The sequence below is a fragment of the Populus alba genome, chromosome 9 (genome assembly GCF_005239225.2).
Source record: "Populus alba chromosome 9, ASM523922v2, whole genome shotgun sequence".
Classification (NCBI taxonomy): Eukaryota; Viridiplantae; Streptophyta; class Magnoliopsida; order Malpighiales; family Salicaceae; genus Populus; species Populus alba.
Window position 1 is genome coordinate 3,654,199 of NC_133292.1, and position 20,445 is coordinate 3,674,643.

A 20,445-nucleotide genomic window follows, 5' to 3' on the forward strand; every position below is an offset into this window, starting at 1 on the left:
AAATAGCAAGTGCAAGTACGGCCTTTGATGCATGGAACGTGCAATTGCAGGTGCACGTACAGCCTCTGGGCAGTCTGATATATAAACAAGAGAAAATAGCAACTGGGTGGGCGTTTAATAAAGTAAGCTTTCACGTGATTGGCTCTGTATTAGAGAAACAAGGATGGATGGTTGGATAGGTATCTGATATATAAAAAGGCGAAAACATTTGGTCCTTACATTTTGAACCTTTCTGTACTGTCTTGTCTGATTTCCTTGTCTTTTTGCTCGACGTATCGGATTCTTTCAGACCTCAAAAATAGAGCTGCACCAGTCCCTTGCAGTACAAATAAGATTTAAAGTAAGCTTTCACGTACACGCTAAGCAATTCCGGTGACAGGAAGGTAACTTTCGAGCAGGAGAGGTGAGATTGGATTGAACAAAATAGGATAAAACAAGTAGTTCTTTTATATAATTGTTTAGGGCGTACTGAATTGGATTAGTAAATTATTTTATTTTGCTCTTGATAAATTTGGGTTATGACAGAACAAGGATTATAATATTTTTATACTAATCCAACTAATATAAGCCCGATGATCCAATGATCAATGATGAATGCATGTGATCCTAATCTCACAAAATATAATATCCAGGGGAGTCCTAGCTATCTGTTTTCAGGTTTAGCAGTCCTCATGAAGGTAGCTACCCAGTCCACTGGACACAAAAATAACCTAGATGGGTCTGGCTATCCAATCAAAACTACAGAGCCTGCAATTCTAGGAATCAGTTCGCGAAATCTGTAATGGTCTGAAACCTAATTTTTCTTTCAGAATAATTAAGATTAATTTGGAAACTAGCTAGCAAGACGAAAGCATCTTAAATTAAGATTTGATTAAACAGAACCCTAAACATTACATTCCCATACACACAACATAAAGACCAGAAGATTATGACATTATCAATCTTTCCTCATATTCCAAGCTCGGCCAGAGAGAGAATTAGGATAGATCATACAAAAGACGAAAACATAGATACGATATTCATTCTTCGACTTCGCTACGTACAGACTCTTTTAGTGACAAAAGATTACTTTAAGTTCACGTGGTGAAGAACACTCATGCATGAGCGATGGACTATCATGAGCATAAGTAAACGTGGCAGGGCACGCATGCTTAAAGAACTCAGAGAAGCTAGAAGCCCTGCACGTCTGTGGACTATTGTAATGGTTCCTGCAGCACAGCTCATCCGTTCTAAACGCCTCACACCCACTCTTACACCCCACAACATGACCGGCCGGTGACCTGAACTTTAGCTCATCTGGGCACGTGGACAGCAGATTGGCCCTGCAACCTACCACAGGGCACACCCCTTTGCCTTCGTGTGGGGTCACAGTCATAGGGAGGTTAAAACCGTCGACAAGGGACACTCCATAAGAGGAGAAGTCGTTGTGGCCGTGGTGGAGGGTAATCTGTGCCAAAGTGGCAGGGGGGCTCCACCGAGGCCGTTGCATTCGATTTTGTTGTTGCAATCACCTGTGGCGCACTGAAATTTGCCGTCGTAGTGCGTGCATCCAGTGCGGCCCCAGATCCGGCCTGACCAGAGCTGGTCTGGTGCACGGAAGGAGCGGTGGGTGAGAGTTTGGAGAGGGAAGCCTCCCTTTTCGAGGACGGGGTGCCCCGCGTTGGGCTGGATTGCTGGGTAGATAGTGAAGGGACAGTTGTTGACTAGGGTCAAGATGAGCTCTGGGCGGGCTGCATGGAAAAGGGTGCACAGTATAACGAAAGCACACGCGAAGATTGGCTTGGCAGTAGCCATTTTTTCCTTTTGGTTCAAGAGACAAGTGTGACGGAAGTGTACTACTTATAATCATCGAGGGTTTGAGATAAGAATGCATGATTTCGAGCTTTTCTCTTTTCCTCTGTGGGTGATGTCGTAATACCATACATACCCCTCGCCTTATATGTTGAGTGGGGAGGGAGGAAGGTGAAAATGTGCCTTTTGGAGTGCTTTTGTGTATTTTCAGATGAGGTTGCACGTCTTTCAGCCCTTTTGAATTCTGAGGGCTTGAGCCCTCAGGAATTCAGAAATCTTTCCCTGCCGACTACAATTAATTAGAATACTTCTGGTTTGAAAGTTGGTTGGAAGGATTGAATCGTCATAGAATTATGCAGGAGCCGAAATATGCCAAGGGCAAATTGGAGGGGGATTCTTCTGGCTTTGGGGTCATTAGAAGAAGCCATTACTCTGTAGTTTGTGCATCTACCTATTCCGTCATCGTGAAGATGGTGGCATTTTAATCATTTAGGAAAAAATGTGAAAAATCGTAGAACTAATCATATGTTTATTTTTTCCTACAAGAACTAATGTCAAGTCTGAATGCGAAAGAAAAGATTTGATATTGGTTAATGGCCGTATGTTGATTTTAGCATTGAGAAATTTTGCTTCCTGTGCCTTAATTTGCAATATTTTATTTAGCAGATGGACAAGTTAAGACTTGAGAGTATAATAAAACAAAACAACTAAATAATTAATAAAGAAGCATTATCAAGAGCATGGAATGTGGTGAAACTTTAACTTTTGCTTGCAATTTTTTTTCATAAAAAAAAGTAGATTCGGATTGGCCTCGCTTTCTCATATCAGTGTTCTAGCATCAGCTGTTCGAGATTGATGATGTTAGGTACAACTCAACTCAGCTATGTATAATAATCTTATCTATAAAAAAATAAGATTTTCTTGTTTTTTCGTGCCTTTTTCCGTGGATCCATGCACAACCCTCGACATCTACCATCTTCCCGAACACAATCTTAGCAGTGAAGGTCTGATTCGATAAACACAAACACAGTTAAAATTTAAAACAAAAAGGAAAAGCAAAAGGCCAAGGTGAGAGGAGAAAAAGCGATACGTGTATATTTCTTGAACATGCAGCGTGGGATGTGACCCATCGCCAGTGCCTTCTTTCCATCCTAACTTGTCATTTTGTGAAAACAGACACCGCGCTGTCAGTTGTTTTGTGTTCCATGTACGCAATTGTGGTACTGGACAAATGTAATTAGCGAGTGTTGCGATTGTAAGAGTATTTTACAGTTCTAACTTCTAACACAGTGATAGAAGTTTCAAGAAAATAACACTTTTTACGCTAGAAAATAATGATTATTTCAAAATTTATATCTAATTTAAATTAATTAATATATACATAAATTAATATATAATTTTATAAGGATTTCTTTCCAATAAAAAAAGAAAAGATAAAATAACCTTGCACAATAAAAAAATATAAAAAATTGGTTATTAAAAACATACCGAATATTTATTTTTTACACTTTCAATATCATTAAAAAAATAAACAAGATTATTATAATCACATCTTTAAAAACCATTAAATAATATCATAATTAGTTAGATACTTTGTTGAGGGTTAATTTAGAGATAATTATGATCTTGTTTTGTGGTTTTTCAATTTAATATTAAAATTATCTTATTGAGATTTCTTTAATGTTACACAACATGTCAAGAATAGAGTTTCAGTGTATCTTTAGTGACCAATTCTTTCTCTCTTTCTCTTCTTTTTTTTTTTATGCCACATCATTTTATCTCTTTTTTTTTTTATCATTGGATCTTGAATTTTATTTTTTGCCATTAAATCTTAATAAAATCTTGATATGACTTTAGTGTATGTTAATTAATTTGCAAAAAATATACATCTTGAAATATAACTGAACAGTGGTGATAGTGTACAGAAATGATATTAAAAAACATGGTTATTTTTAAATTATGATATTTTCTAAATACTTTTTCAGCATATATTATTCTTTCAATTTATTTACCAAACTGTGTTATTTCTTTAAAAAAATAAGGTTTATAATGTAGTGCGATATTTTTAAAAAGTATTTTAAAGAACACTAATCATACACACACGAAAACTAAGTAAGGAAACGGTATGAACCATACTTGTATCAAACAAAATGGATTCTTTCAACGATATTGTCATTTAGCTGGCCGTCGATCCACAAAATTAATTCTGGTCAATATTTTCACGCACTTCGTTTAATTGGGAAGCAAAGTTCATGTCCTCTTTAAAAATATAAGTCAATTCGTGTTTTTAAAAAAATTTAATTTTTTTATTAAAAATTAATTTTTTTTATATATTTTACATAGTTTTAATGCATTGATTTTAAATATATATATTTTTTCAAAAATATTATTTTAATATATTTTAACATAAAAAAATATTTTAAAAAAACAATTAAAAACACTCCCATATTACCAAACAACTTTTCCGGTTCAAGTGTAAAAGCCCCCGGGGTTCTTCTTGAGAGAAAGAGAGGAGTGTTTTAGATCGAGGTAACAGTGCCTGGCGACAAACACGGTGGCGAAAGAGGATAGCACTGTTTCCCAAGTCCCTGCCGGCCTACTGTCTTGTCAAAGAAAACAAAAATCGAAGCTGTTTTGGCCACTTTCAATTCAAAATGGCAATCCTTTCTCTTTCTCTTTAACCTCCTTTTGGCTGCTTCTTTTTTAGCTGTGCTTTTTCTTTAAGCCTGTCATCTTTTGAAATCATTTTACCTTATCTATATTTTAAAATATTGCTGTACAATAATATTTTTTATTTACACTTAGTCCTGTTTATTTGCTGAAAAATAATTTTTTTAAAAAAAAATAAATTCTGGAAAAAGTGAATTCCAAGAAAGTATTTTTCAATGTTTAGTAGTGTAATGAAAAATAAGTTGGAAAACACTTTCCAGTGTTTAGTTATATCATGAAAAATGAGCTGGAAGATAACTTATTAATATTTTATTTTTTCTGAAGTTTATTAAAATAATGAAGAACAAATCTTACAAATTAAAAAGTTGAATGAGAATGAAATTGAAAAAAAAATATAATTTCATAAATTATCTCAAATAAAATAAATAATAATTAAAATAATAGAGATCAAATCTAAAAAATTAAAAAAAAATAAAAGATGAAGAAATTAAAATAATAATAATCAACATTTCATAAATTATTTAAAATAAAATAAGTAACAATAAAAAAAACCAGGACCAAATGTGATAGATAAAAAATTTCAATAAAAAAATGATAAGGAAAAAGCAAATAACAATTATAAAAATAAGGACCAGAGTTAATATAAAAATAAAATTTTAAGAGATGAAATTGAAAAATAAATATTCAAAACAAAATATATATAGCAATCAAAAGTTTGAGGATCAAATTTAATATAATCAGCAAATAATGATATTTCTAAATTTTTTACAACTTCTGGAAAGTATTTTCCCCCAAATTTTTCAGGAAAACAGTTTTCTAAAAATCAAGCCAAATTTTCCCTTTACTGGAAAGTGTTTTCCATTTACCAACTTTTCTACTGGCAAACAAACACAAAAAAGTTTGGAAAGTGGTTTCCCGGAAACCACTTTCCGGAAAACAAACATATGCTAGAGGGAAAACACTTTCCTGAAAACCAAGTCAAATTTTTCTTTAACTGAAATTGACTGGAAAGTGTTTTTCGTTGACCGGAAAGTGTTTCTCGTTGACTAGAAAGTGTTTTCCATTATGCTAAAGGGAAAACACTTTCCTGTGTTTATTTGTCAATAGAAAAGTTGGTCAACGGAAAATACTTTCATGTGTTTATTTGTCATTAGGAAAGTGTTTTCCGTTAACTAGAAAACAAACATATGCTAAAGGGAAAACACTTTCCTGTGTTTATTTGTCATTAGGAAAGTTGGTCAACGGAAAATACTTTCTAGTCAACGGAAAACACTTTCCGGTCAACGGAAAATACTTTCCAGTCAATTTTAGTCAATAAAAAATTTGGTTTGGTTTTCAAGAAAATATTTTCCCTTTAGCTGTGTTTGTTTTCCGGAAAGTGGTTTCCGGGAAATCACTTTCCAAACTTTCTTGTGTTTGTTTGCCATTAGGAAAGTTGGTTAATGGAAAACACTTTCCAATAAAAGGAAAATTTGGCTTGGTTTTCAGGAAATTGTTTTCCTAAAAAATTTGGGGGAAAACACTTTCTGAAAGTTGTGAAAAATTTAGAAATGTTATTATTTGCTGATTATATCAAATTTGATCCTCAAACTTTTGATCGCTATATATATTTTGTTTTTAATATTTATTTTCAATTTCATCTCTTAAAATTTTATTTTTATATTAATTTTGGTCCTTATTTTTATAATTGTTATTTGCTTTTTTCTTATCATTTTTTTATTGAAAACTTTTATCTATCAGATTTGGTCCTCATTCTTTTGACTGTTACTTATTTTATTTGAAATAATTTATGAAATGTTGATTATTATTATTTTAATTTCTTCATCTTTTATTTTTTTAATTTTTTAGATTTGATCTCTATTATTTTGATTATTATTTATTTTATTTGAGATAATTTATGAAATTATATTTTTTTTTTTCAATTTCATTCTCATTCAACTTTTTAATTTGTAAGATTTGTTTCTTATTATTTTAATAAACTTGAGAAAAATAAAATGTTAATAAGTTATTTTCCAGCTCATTTTCCATAACATAATCAAACACTGAAAAGTGTTTTCCAGCTTATTTTCCATTACACTACCAAATATCGGAAAATATTTTATCGAAATTCATTTTCTCGGAATTTACTTTTCCCCGGAATTCATTTTCTAAAAGGAAACTACTTTCCAACAAACAAACGGGGCCTAAAGGGAAAACACTTTCCTGAAAATCAAGTCAAATTTTTCTTTGACTGAAGTTGACTGGAAAGTGTTTTTCGTTGACCAGAAAGTGTTTTTCATTGACCAACTTTCCTAATGACAAATAAACACAGGAAAGTTTAGAAAATAATTTCCCGGAAACTACTTTCCAGGAAACAAACATGGCCTTAGTTACTGGTCAAATCTAAAACCTGAATTTTAAATTTGGATTGAGTTATTTAGATTAATTGATTTTTTTAAAAAAATAATATCAAAATAATATTATTTTAATAAAAAAAACAATGTTATTTCAGTTTTAAAAAAAAATTATTGGATTGTAATAAGGTTTTTGACCGGGTCTTGCTTGGTCAACCAGATTACAGAGTCATATCAGATTTTTCCTTTTCTATTTTTTCTTTAATCTAACCTGGTTTCAAGTCCTGAATTGATCAATCTCAAATTAACCTATCAAACCGATCAAGTTTCAAAACTATACTAATTTAAATATGAAGGATTTGTTCAAGTTTCGATAAAACAATGAGGCACGCAGAAAAGCATTGAAGAGAAAATATTGGATTAGAAATGTGTTTGATTATATGTGTTTTGTTTTTGGAAAAAAAAAAAACAATTTCAAAAATATTAAGCAAAGTACATATGGTGAATTTTTTTCATTCACGCGTAATCAATATAATACAACTTTCTCAAATATGTATTAAAACTAAAAAGAAATCTTAAAAGCCTCCATGTTCACTGTGGATTAGCATTTTGTTTCTCCTTTTTCTTCCTTTTACTATTTGTCTATTATGATCACAAAACCTTTTTTAAAAAATTCATCATTTCATATGGCTTTGTCTTTAAATTGGCATTCATGATTTGTATTTTTTCATTTATTTTTAATTAGGTTATTTCAATCTCAAAATAGCAACTTAACATTGAATTAATGCTTAATTTACAAAAAAAAAACCTTATTGTGTTGTTTGTTAAATGTTTTTAATTTTGAGACCAACATTAATAAAAAGAGTGACATTTTGTCTCTATTATTTTTTGCCATGCTACATTTAGTGCCTTTTCAAAGTTTTTTCCCTCTAATGTTTTTTTTTAGTTTTTTGGTATATTTATTTTGAAACTTTCACATTTTGATCCAGAATTTCATTTTATTTATTTTTCAATGCTTGATCTTGAGAGACAAAAGAGAATCATATAAAAAAAAAATAGTGAAAGATAAAGAAGGTTGTTGGTTAACTAATTTTCAGCAACAAAAAGAGATGATATAGGTGTCAAATGAATTATATTCGGTGAGATAAATTTCATTAAGTTGTTTTAAAGCTCTTATCTTGTTGGAAAAAATGTTAAAAAATATTTTTTCCAGGTTTAATTTTATATTTTTTTAAACTAGTATAAAGATGTTTTTAATTGATAAACAAGTTTACTAGGGTATTGAGGGCGCTTATTAGGTTCTTTTAAATGAAAATATATAAAAATTAGAGGATTTTTTAGTGAAGAAAAGCCAACTTGATTTTTCAGTCACCTCTCTAGTGATCAAAATTTAGGCAAGCAGACACTGAATTATCAAATTTTTTTCAAAAAAAAAATTCATCCACCCCTTAAAAAAAAAACTAAAACAAGGTCAATTGTGTGGGCCTAATTTTGCAACCTACTATTATTTGAGCTTCTTATATTATGCTAGGCGTTTGGACCTAATCCTTTTCAATCTTTTTTTTCTCTCTCTAGGTTTAGATATAAATGCACCATAAAAAAGTATTAATATGATATTTAATTGTTATATTATAATCATGTTAACAATTTTTTTCAATTATTATATACATAATATGAAAAACAAAGCTCATTATTATTCAATTAAAATAAATTTTACATTTTAATTTTTTTTAATAGATCTTTTATATGGATTTTAAGATTCCATAGATTTTTGTTTAGAAAAAAATAATTACAATTAAAAAAAACATGTTTTTCATTAAAATAATTGAAAGATGTATTTATAATAGAATAAGATTTAGGTTGGAGAAATACATTTTTCTATTTATTTTAACTGACTAAATTTTTTCTTAAAAAAGCTTTTATTTTAATTTTTGCTGCCTTAACTTTCCTTCCTTTTGTTTTTCTCTATTCTCTTTTATAATAATCTCTAAAAATATGCAAAGTGTGTAAGAATAATAAAAAATCAAGAAAAATATTAAAAATGGATAAAATTTGGAAACAAATTGAATTTTTATGAAAAAAAATCTAATGGCAGGATTTAAAGTAAACAAATTGAAAATCTAATGAAAAAAATATTTTTGAATTTTTATAAAAATATTGATAAAAGTTTGAGGATCAAAATTTAGTTATGACTAAGATATTAAAACATATACTTATATCTCAAAAATCAATTCATTAAGTAATATCTCTTTCAAAGTTTCAATTCCCAAAACTAACTTGCACAAATCATTAATAAATTTTCAACAAATCAATTTAAGATTTAAAGTATCAAAACAATTATCACAAGTTCCATTCTTAAACTTTCAACAATTCAATTGTAACTTTTTGAATATAAATATAGTTTGCACATTCATATTGAAAGTCAAATTCAAGTTAAAGGACTAAGGTTACTTTAACCACGATAATAATGAATTGCATTTTACTTAAGATTAAGCATAAATTCTAAATAGACATGTTTATAAGTGTTAAATGCATAACTTTCAAGGTTAAGTCCAAAATAGAGTAAATTATATTTATATTCTTCATATCAATCCACGAGAGGATTAAAAAAAAATCAAAATCATACTTAATTCCATTTTGCAATCATAATTTCACTTTCATAGAACTCCTTATAATTCATTTGTTATGATTGATTCATCTAATTTATAGAAAACAAAGATTTTAGAAAGAAAACACATTTGTTTATTTATTAAATTTAACTAAACAAAGAGATGAAAGATTACTTACTTGATATGCAAATCCAAAAAGTACTTAGATAAAATCAAAACACTCTTAACACCCTAACAAATAATAACTAAATTATAGGTTCATTTAATTCAAAATCAATACATGTACTTTTTTTTTTTGTTCTTAATCTTTTCAAACCCTAAACACTACACTTGACTAGAATTGTCGCACCCGACATCGTAGCGGCCTTAAAAAATTAGCATGGAAAGAAATGGATTTCTAGCATCCTATTCTTTGATGGGGAACAATTTTATTTAAGGAGTCGCTACCTAGTATTATGGTCACTAGGAACTCTAACTAGTAAACAAAGATTCTGTGGTTCGGGACTGGTTACGTAAAAGGAAAGATATTATCACCCCTTAAACGTCTTGCCTGAGGCAGGCTGCATTTCTGGTCTTGTCATAAATTGCTAACATTTTGTTGGTTTACACTATGATGATTTGCATGTAATATTCCTGACTCTGGCGCCAATGAATATTGAACTACGAATACTTTCAACTCTGGTGTTGGTAAATATTACGTAGCTATAAAAATAAAATAAATTTAAATTAATATTTTTTATTCCTGACTCTGACATCAGTGAAATAAAAAAAAAATATTTTTACTCATACATATATATATTTTTATTTTTCTAGCTAAATAAAATAAAATACAAATGAATAAAAATAATATAAATTAAAACTGGTATTTTTATTCCTGATTTTAACGTCAATGAATAAACTAAAAAATTTATTTTTTTTTATTTTTTTACCTTTTCTATTTTTTTTATTTTTTTAGGAACTGAGCCCAGCTTAATCAAATAACCCAGCCAGCCTGACGCAGTCATTAGCCTAAGCCAGTGACCCGGCTGGTTGAGGCACATATGCATGAATTATTAACGCATGCTGTGCACAGTGGGAAAGTAATTAAAATTACCTTCACAGCGTACTTATATAACTAAAAATGAAAGGGAGCGAGAAGCTTACCTGGACGCGCAGGAACGAAGACGATGATGAAGGCGTGGTGGCTGGATGTTCTCTTCTCTTTTTTATTTTTTGGTTTGTTTCTGTTCGTTCACGCCCTGTATAATCTTTGTCTATTTTCTCCTTCCTCCTCCTGTTCGTTCATCTCCTCTCTGCTTCTGCCTATTCGTTCATTCTCCCTTGTGTTTTTCTCGTTTTCTCCATTCTGTGTGTCTTCTGTTCTCGGTGTTCTTGCCTCTCTTTTTTTTGTGCTCGCTTCCCCTGGTCTTCCTTTTCGTTTCTGTCCTCTGGTCCCCCCGTTTTCCTCTGGTTCTTGGCCTGTTTCCCTTGCTCTTCTTCCTCTGTCTCCAGTCTTCCCCCTCGGTTTTTCGTCTTCCACTCGTTCTCTGTTTCCGGTGTTCTTCTTCCTTTCTTATGGCCTTCTCTGGCTTTTATAAAAAGCTAGAGAATGGCTTCGTGCCTCACGATCATGAGGCATGTTCATTTCTTTTTCTTTTCGAAAAAACAGAGTGCCACCCCTCTGCAATTAAACTCCTGGCCTTGGAAATAGCAGCCTGGGGATAATGGGCAGGAGACGTGGCCCTTGATCGGATTGAATTGCTGTAAATTTCCCTGTTGAACCAGCTTCATCCGAGCAAACGTAGGTGACGATGAACAATGCTTTCAAAACGGCGCCGTTGTGACCTTGGGCATGACTGTTTTTCAATTTGGTCCCTAAACAATTTAAACTTAACAATTGGGATTCTAATCAGAAATAATTGATTTCTAATTGTGCTCTTGGATTAAATTCAATTGAATCCTTGAGTTATAGCGCCATTTACACAACAGTCCTGGGTTTTTGGACTATTCAATTTGGTCCTTGGACTTTAATTTTCTAGCAATTTTTTCTTGAATCAGCTCCAAACTTTAGTATTTCTTCAATTACACCCCTGATTTCTTTAATTAATTAAATCAAAGTTTAATTAAGTCCCCAAACTCATTAATTCTTCAATTAAACTCTTGATTTCATTAATTAAAATAATCTAAATTTTAATTAAATTCTCAAACTTATTAATTCTTCAATTTCTGACCAATTAACTCTTAAATTTTAAAAATTTCAACGTTGAACTTCGAATTTGTGTTGTCTTAACCCAATTTTCAACTAAATATTTTTTTTTAATATTTATGCAAAAATTAGGTTATGACAAGAATAATTAATCCATTATGCATAATCTAGTTAATTAATTATAACTCTATCTAGAATACTTGAAATATCATTTCACTTTTTGGTTTATGATCTAGATTCAATTATCTTTCCAACCATATATAACTTGTACAAAGGTCCCGTTACATAAATTATAGTCAATGTCATAATTACTCTTGAAAGTAGTTGTGAAGTAGCTTATGTATCCTTTACTCTTGTAATCCTAAATCATTCTACAAGTATTGGATCAATTCCCTATTTACAAATAAAAAAAACTAGACATCATAATCTTTTTACCCATATAAAACTTACACTTTTACCCATATAAAACTTGCACTAAAATTATACTTAATCAATGTAATATTAAGGTTAGACATAGACCCTATATCAAACACTTAAACCCACCAATCTTAGCTTTGCTTATTTACAAATTTTCTTATTTCATATCCTAAAACAACTATCAAACATTATAAATCCACAATTTAGTGATTTATCATCCATTATAATCCTTAGATTCGATTATACATATATTAATAGTCATTTAAACCTCTTAACTTAATACAATTTTCATGAAGAAATCTCTCATCACTATATAACATGCTCTGTATATTAAATGATTTATGTAATACTCATCTTAAAATTAAGAAAGTAGTTATAAAACTTCTATCATTTAAGGTTATTTTTTTTTCTTATATCTAACTCTTTGCCCATAAAAGATAACTCTAAAGATTTCTCATTTAAAAACTATTGTATCTTTTATGAAATTAGGATAAATAAACTATTTGCTTCCATTATTTGCTTTTTATAAACACTTAAATGGACTCGACTACAAAACTGTAGTCCATAAAATTATTTCATGGTTGAGCACAAGTGTATTGGGTTTGATATCTTTCGATACCCATGTTGCCTCGGGTTCAACACATGGTTGAACTCGAACGTATTGGGTTTGGCACTTGGATGAACCTGAGAGTGTTAGGTTTGACAACGTGTCCGACTCATATTGCCTTAGGTTAAATACATGGTTGAACCCTGGTGTACTATGTTTGGAAATTTGCTAGACCCATTTAGTGTTGCGCTCAATTCATAGTTAAGCCCAAGTATATTGGGTTTGGTAATTTTGCTAGATCCACGTTACTATGGTCTCAACACATGATTGAGCCTAACTATATTGTGGTGAAATAATTGGCAGCCACCAAAATGAATTATCTTTTGTTTGTGGCCTTACAAAAGAAAACTATGATGCCCATCCCCTATTAAGCAAAAAGCCATGGAACGGTTAAGGTGATAATTTATGCAATGGTTGACGAGAGATTGAGGCAAATCTTTGATATTGATCACATTTCTTTACAAAATTCATGGCATTATGAAATATGGAAATACAAAGATTTGATCTGCATTGTTGGGAACTCAATGAACTTTATATTTAAAGATTTGTTCTTCAAGATTAACAAGTACTATCCCAGCTCAATTTTCATCGACATTGGAAGAGCCATCAATATATAATTTTCAAGTAAGGATCATTAAAGGTTGTTCTACTATCACTTCTAGTGTAGTAAAGGAAGTTATGATTAAGGATAGGGATTCAAATGTATCCATAAAACCTTTAAAATGCACTTAATAATGAAATCTATCAAGGTTTTACCTTTTATAGTCGACCAATGTTTGTACTGAAGAGCGCTTAGTTATTCATGGCCCATTTCACCAGGCACCTAAACATCTTTGGCTTATGGAGGATCTGTTGTAGAGGCTGATCTTAGAGCACTATGACTTAGTGAGCTTAGGAATATGGCTTAAGCTTTTGAGGGGTGCTTACTAAAGTGAAAGTCGCCTTCTTCACTTTTAAATATTTGGTTCCAACATCATCGAGGGTTTGACTAGAGTAATAAATTAGACATTGTATTCTATCATCCTCTTTAACCAAAACAACACTCACTCTTGAGTTTGACACCCTTAAATAAAGAAAAAGATTTTTACTCTCTCTATGCTAAAACAATATCTTAAAGGATGAAAATTAAACTCTGAGCTCTTTAAAAGCCTTATAACAATACGAATTCCACTCCAAATTGGATATGTTTCTCAAAGTTTTGAAGAAATATAGAGCACACTTCCCTAGATGAGCTATGAATCTATTGTTGGTGGCTAATCTTGTTGTAAGGCCCTAAACTTCCTTCCTTGATTAAAGAGGAGCCATGTTAAGAATAGCTTGAATCTTTTCTAGGTTAGGCTTAATTCCCTTGTTGCTTATTAGGAAACCTAAGAACTTTCCTCCTTTGATAGCAAAAATACATTTGGAAAAATTAAATTTCATCTTATGGTGTTTAAGAATAATGAATACTTCTTCTAAGTCTAAGAGATGTTGTTTAAAGGCCATGCTCTTCACCAGCATGTCATTAAATTATCCCTCCATAATCCTTTCAATTTAATTTTTTCAAAGTCAAACCATATTTTTTTAATGGTTATTTGAGTTGTCTTTGGATCCACTAAGTCAACTAGTTCATGTCAAGGCAACTCTTAAGAGGGTTAGTTTTAAACTTAGGTTCGACAAGGAGATAAACTGAGAGATTTTAAGGTTGACCCATTAGGTTGAACCTTTTTCTTCATTCTTTTTTAAGTTCCATTTTCAATTCTTTTCTTTTGATCGAATCTTTTTTTACTTTTTTTGTTTCAATTTCATCCTTTAATATTTGATTCATTTTGAATTGATTTTTATAATTGATTTTAGTTTGTTTTTTTAAGATTATTGTAGTCTCAAAAACAAATATCTTGGTATTTGATTCATATTCAATTTTATGTGTTTATTTTTGCTATCATATCATTAAATAAAAATATGTTTTTTTTTTTAAAAAAGGCTGGTAATCCCAGTGAAGACTATGATCATGTCAAAGGTTTAACAAGTTAAGCTGTAAATCCTAAGTTGATCTAATATATTGTCGTCTTAATATTAAAATAAAATAGACATCATCTTGAATTTGTTAAAGCCAAACCATACTTTTTAATAATCACATGATTTTTTTTGGATACGTCTAGGCAAATCTCATCTGCATTAATTTTAAACTTAGGTTAGATAAGAAATCGAGTTAATAGATTTTAAAGTTGACATGTTAAGTCTAGAAAATTATTTTTAATAACCTAAATATATTTCTTTCACTTTCAAAAAGTTTTTTTTTATTGAATTGTAACTTAGTATGGGTCAACTAATATTTGCTAAACTACGATTATATTAATTGAATTGCATGTAATTATATAAGAAGTGATGCTTTTGATTTTTTTTGGAAAGAACCATGGAAGGATCCCAAATAATACATCTATGATCCATCGATCCACTAACAATTTCATCTATAAGCATTGCATTGAATACTAGTGCTACCAAATTGGAAAAGATTTGTTAGTAAGTGCTTTTGCTTTAGTCAACTTCCTAAGTTTTTTTTTTTTTTCATTGGTTAAATTAAAGAACAAACAAGTATATTTCCATAACCAAACTGTATATATAACAAAGACAATGCTCGGTTTAGTTATCCAATACGCATTGAAAGGTCCCTACACCAATGTTGACAGCATGGATTAGAGTATTACAATTTGATAAAAGATTTTAAGATATAAAACATAAGGGAAAAGTATTTGAAAAATAATACACATTGATTTAACCATTATTTAAAAACATGATTTTATTTAACAACCATTAATAGTAATAACATTTGTAAACAACCACTATTGTCATTAGTGGTTGTATTAGTCAACCGCTAATAATAACAATAACAATCATGTCAAGCAGTATAACTTTTATCTGAACCCAATCTTAAATTTTATATAAAACAAAGTCTACATCACCACAACCTAAGCTCAAATAAAACCTTAAATTACCAAACCTAAAACCTATAATTGAAAGTGCAATATTTTAACATTAATTTTATTTGTTTATGTGTATTTTTTATGTTGTTAATGGATGATTTGAAATTTTAAACAACTTGTTCACAGGTTTACTTGTTACAGGCATTCTATTTTTGATCACGAACAGTGGCATTTGAAAACTAAGAAGGCCAGGCAGTCAATCCATCCTTCCATGGAAAGAGACCGTGTGGAAAATAATTGCTCGCGTCTTGGAGGCCATGTTTGCGTCTAGTGCTTGCCTGCGAAATTTATGAATTAAGTGCATGGCTTTTTCATGGACTGATTCCACGTCTTGTAGGCCCTTTGTTTCATAAATAGAGTACATGATCCGGCTGCTTCCAAGAGCATGCAATGGGCAAACTTTCCTTGAGTCAAGATCGTCACTATTCGCCCCCGCGCGCACGCGCACCCGACTGATCTTGCACGTCAATATAGACTAATAATCAGCTTGTCCTAGCCTACAAGTTGAGTCCAACCTAACCAATCTACTGTTATTGTAAAAAAAAAAAAAAAAAAAAAAAGCAATCCGGATTATCAATATAGACTAATAATCAGCTTGATCTATGCATGTTTGATAATGTTTTCACTATTTCAACTTAAATCTACAAGACATGGGCAATACGGATTGACTAAGGATCAAATCCAAAAATTAATGGCACGTACGATGATAAAAAAACTACTATGTATTAGCATTATTTTTCTACTCGGTCTATTTCCATAAAAATCAGAGAGAATAGAATTAACTGATTGGCCTTCTTAATTTCCAAAATCCACCATTTGTAAGCCTTTTTCTTAATCACAACGCGAGAAAGGTACACGTGAAAGACCAGACGATCTTGACTTGGAACGAGTCCATGGGAATTGATGCCATGCGCTTCATTAATAAATTTAGCATTATCATTGAAGGGAAGCATTAGCCACAAACATGGCGTCCATTGATGATGAGCCAAGACTTCTTGCAATTTTAAGCATCTCATTTTTCTTGTCTTGTATTTTTGTATCTAGTACTGGTCTTGTGGCTGCACTTGATGACTCAGCCTTGCTAGCATCAGAAGGCAAGGCTTTGCTTGAGAGTGGATGGTGGAGTGACTACAGCAACCTCACCTCACATCGTTGCAACTGGACTGGCATAGTCTGTGATCGGGCTGGAAGCATCACTGAGATTTCCCCACCTCCAGAGTTCCTCCAGGTGGGAGATAAGTTTGCAAAGATGAACTTTTCTTGCTTCTCAAACCTTGCCCGTCTCCACCTGCCCAACCATGAGCTCAGTGGGAGCATCCCGCCTCAAATTTCTATCCTCCCACAACTCAGATACCTCAACCTGTCCTCAAATTATCTAGAAGGTGAGTTACCGTCTTCACTGGGAAATCTCAGCCGATTGGTTGAGCTTGATTTTTCTTCCAATAATTTCATTAATTCCATCCCTCCAGAACTAGGCAATCTTAAAAATCTTGTTACTTTGAGCTTGTCTCATAACGCCTTCAGCGGCCCAATCCCTTCGGCACTTTGTCACTTGGACAATCTAACGCATTTACATATGGATTATAATAGACTCGAAGGTGCCCTCCCCAGAGAAATAGGGAACATGAAAAATCTAGAGATTGTGGACGTGAGTTACAATGCACTTTATGGTCCAATCCCTCGAACATTGGGTAGGTTAGCCAAGTTGAGGTCTTTGATCATTCGTGATGTTAGAATCAGTGGAACCATTCCTTTGGAAATAGGAAATTTGACCAACCTTGAAGATTTAGATCTTTCCTTTAATATCATCCTAGGTGGTTTGATTCCTTTAAGTTTGAGCTTTTTATCCAATTTAATTTTTTTAAATCTTTCCTATAACCAAATCACTAGCTTGATTCCTTTTTCGTTAAGCAATTTAACAAACTTGACAACACTAGACCTCTCTCACAACCAAATCAACGGATCCATCCCTTTAGAAATACAGAACTTGACAAATTTGAAGGAATTATATTTGGGTTCAAACAATATATGTGGTTCGATTCCTTCAACTTTGGGCTTTTTATCCAATTTGATTTTTTTAGATCTTTCCTATAACCAAATCACCGGTTTGATTCCTTTTTCGTTAGGCAATTTAACAAACTTGACAAGCCTAGACCTCCATGACAACCAAATCAACGGATCCATCCCTTTAGAAATACAAAAATTGACAAATTTAAATGAATTATATTTGAGTTCAAACAATATCAGTGGTTCAATTCCTTCAACTTTGGGTCTTTTATCCAATTTGATTCATCTAGATCTCTCCTATAACCAAATCACTGGTTTGATTCCTTTTTTGTTATGCAATTTAACAAGTTTGGCAATGATAAACCTTTCTCACAACCAAATCAACGGATCCATCCCTTCAAAAATACATAACTTGACATATTTGGTAGAATTATATTTGAATTCAAACAATATCAGTGGTTCGATTCCTTTAACTTTGGGCCTTTTATCCTATTTGAGTTTTTTAGATCTTTCCTACAACCAAATCACCGGTTTGATTCCTTTTTCGTTAGGCAATTTAACAAGCTTGATAACGCTATACCTCTCTCACAACCAAATCAATGGATCCATCCCTTTAGAAATACAATACTTGACAAAGTTGGAACAATTACATTTGAGTTCAAACAATATCTGTGGTTCGATTCCTTTATCTTTGAAGTTTTGTAATAATTTGAACCACCTAGATTTTAGCTTCAATAATTTAAGTGGAGAGATACCCTCCGAACTATATGATTTGGGCTCTTTAAATTATGTGAATTTTAGGTACAATAATCTCTCAGGCCGTGTTCCCTTGAATTTGCCACCACCCTTTGATTTTTATTTCACATGTGATTTACTTCTTCATGGGGAAATTACCAACGATTCTGCAACTTTTAAAGCTACTGCATTTGAGGGCAACAAATATTTACACCCTAATTTCTCACATTGTCCATCTATTTACTCCCCACCTTTACAAACCTACTTGTTACCTTCAAAAGACAACAGAAGGATTCATTCCATCAAGATATTTCTTCCTATCACCACCATTTCACTTTGTCTCTTGTGCCTCGGATGTTGTTATCTGTCTCGACACAAGGCTACCCAACCTGAGCCAGCATCATCAAAGAATGGAGACTTGTTTTCCGTATGGAATTATGATGGGACGATTGCATACGAAGACATCATTACAGCGACCGAGAACTTTGACCTCAGATATTGTATCGGAACCGGTGGTTATGGGAGCGTCTACCGAGCACAACTTCCAAGTGGGAAATTAGTTGCCTTGAAGAAACTTCATCGTCGAGAGGCAGAGGAGCCGGCTTTTGACAAGAGTTTCAAAAATGAGGTGGAATTGCTCACACAAATACGTCACAGGAGCATTGTAAAGCTTTATGGATTCTGTTTGCACCAGCGCTGCATGTTTCTTGTTTACGAGTACATGGAAAAGGGAAGCTTGTTTTGTGCCTTGAGAAATGATGTCGGAGCTGTGGAATTGAAGTGGATGAAAAGAGCACGCATCATCAAAGACATTGCTCACGCATTATCTTACTTGCATCATGATTGCAACCCACCAATTGTTCATCGAGACATATCAAGCAACAATGTTCTGTTGAATTCAGAATCCAAGTCTTTTGTTGCTGATTTTGGCGTGGCTAGACTTCTCGATCCTGATTCGTCCAACCATACTGTACTTGCTGGTACCTATGGATACATTGCCCCAGGTAAAAATATTTCTTCTTAACATCTATATTTACCACTCATGCACTGCAAAACTAAAGCAAACCTCTCTTTATATATATATATATATATATATATATATATATATATATATATATATATATATATATATATATATATATTTCGTTTTGTATATGGACAGAGTTGGCTTATACTATGGCTGTGACAGAGAAATGTGATGTGTACAGCTTCGGAGTTGTGGCGCTTGAAACTTTGATGGGAAGGCATCCGGGAGATATCCTATCATCATCTGCTCACGCTATTACACTGAAAGAAATGTTAGATCCTCGTTTGCCACCTCCAACAAATGAGATTGTCATACAGAATATATGTACCATTGCAAGTCTCATATTTTCTTGCTTACATTCAAATCCAAAAAATCGACCTTCAATGAAATTCGTGTCTCAAGAATTTCTATCTCCCAAGAGATTATTGGGAGGTCTCCATATTTCTTTGTTAGAGTTGCGAAATCTTGACTTGCACACAAATGTAGGTGAGATCATAGTTCCTCGCTAAAAAAGTCAACTTCGATCTCACATGGAACTTCAACGAGAGCCTCCAAGAGCATGCATTTATAGAATTCTTAATTTTGGATGGATTTTTTTTCTTTTGTTTTGTTTTAGCACACTACATGTCTTTGTAATATTTTAGTGTGACATTGTATGTAATTTTAATAATGCACACTTTTCTTGTGCATGATAGCTAGTATCAATATATATGAGCATCATATTAAGTCTACCTCTCTATCTAGGTTAAATTGAAATCATCACTCATCTTATAATTAGGGAAATCCCCACTTGAAATATGCAGAAAATATTTGTTAACTACATTAATTTGTCCCTGCTAGCTCTTGTATAATAGATGCCTACAGTCTGTTCTGACTCCTATCACTATTTGAGCAACATGTTTTGCTGTTTTTTTGGAGCATCATATTTTTCCTTGGACATACGTTCGTTCATAGATCGTATATGCTAAATGTTTTACATAGTCTAATTATAACAAATGATTATATATGACTGTTCATATTCTCATGCATGAAAACTTTATATACCCATTATCTTGGTGAAAATTGACAAGTCGCTGATACAATTCTGCAATTAAATTAAAT

At 32.0% G+C, this 20,445-nt stretch overlaps 2 protein-coding genes across 2 annotated transcripts; one reads left to right on the forward strand and one right to left on the reverse strand.

Moving 5' to 3' along the window:
- Nucleotides 1-853: 853 nt before the first annotated feature.
- On the reverse strand, nt 854-1,832 carry LOC118053741 (osmotin-like protein). The gene is given in 2 exon segments (XM_073411246.1): nt 854-1,470; nt 1,473-1,832. Coding segments are annotated over 2 exon segments (741 nt in total). The 5' UTR covers nt 1,795-1,832; the 3' UTR covers nt 854-1,051.
- A 14,707-nt stretch (nt 1,833-16,539) lies between these two features.
- Nucleotides 16,540-19,853, forward strand: LOC118053740 (uncharacterized). Its single transcript, XM_035065085.1, has 2 exons — nt 16,540-19,321; nt 19,480-19,853. The coding sequence occupies exons 1-2, from the start codon at nt 16,540-16,542 to the stop codon at nt 19,851-19,853; spliced, it is 3,156 nt and encodes a 1,051-aa protein (XP_034920976.1).
- The last annotated feature ends 592 nt before the right edge of the window (nt 19,854-20,445 follow it).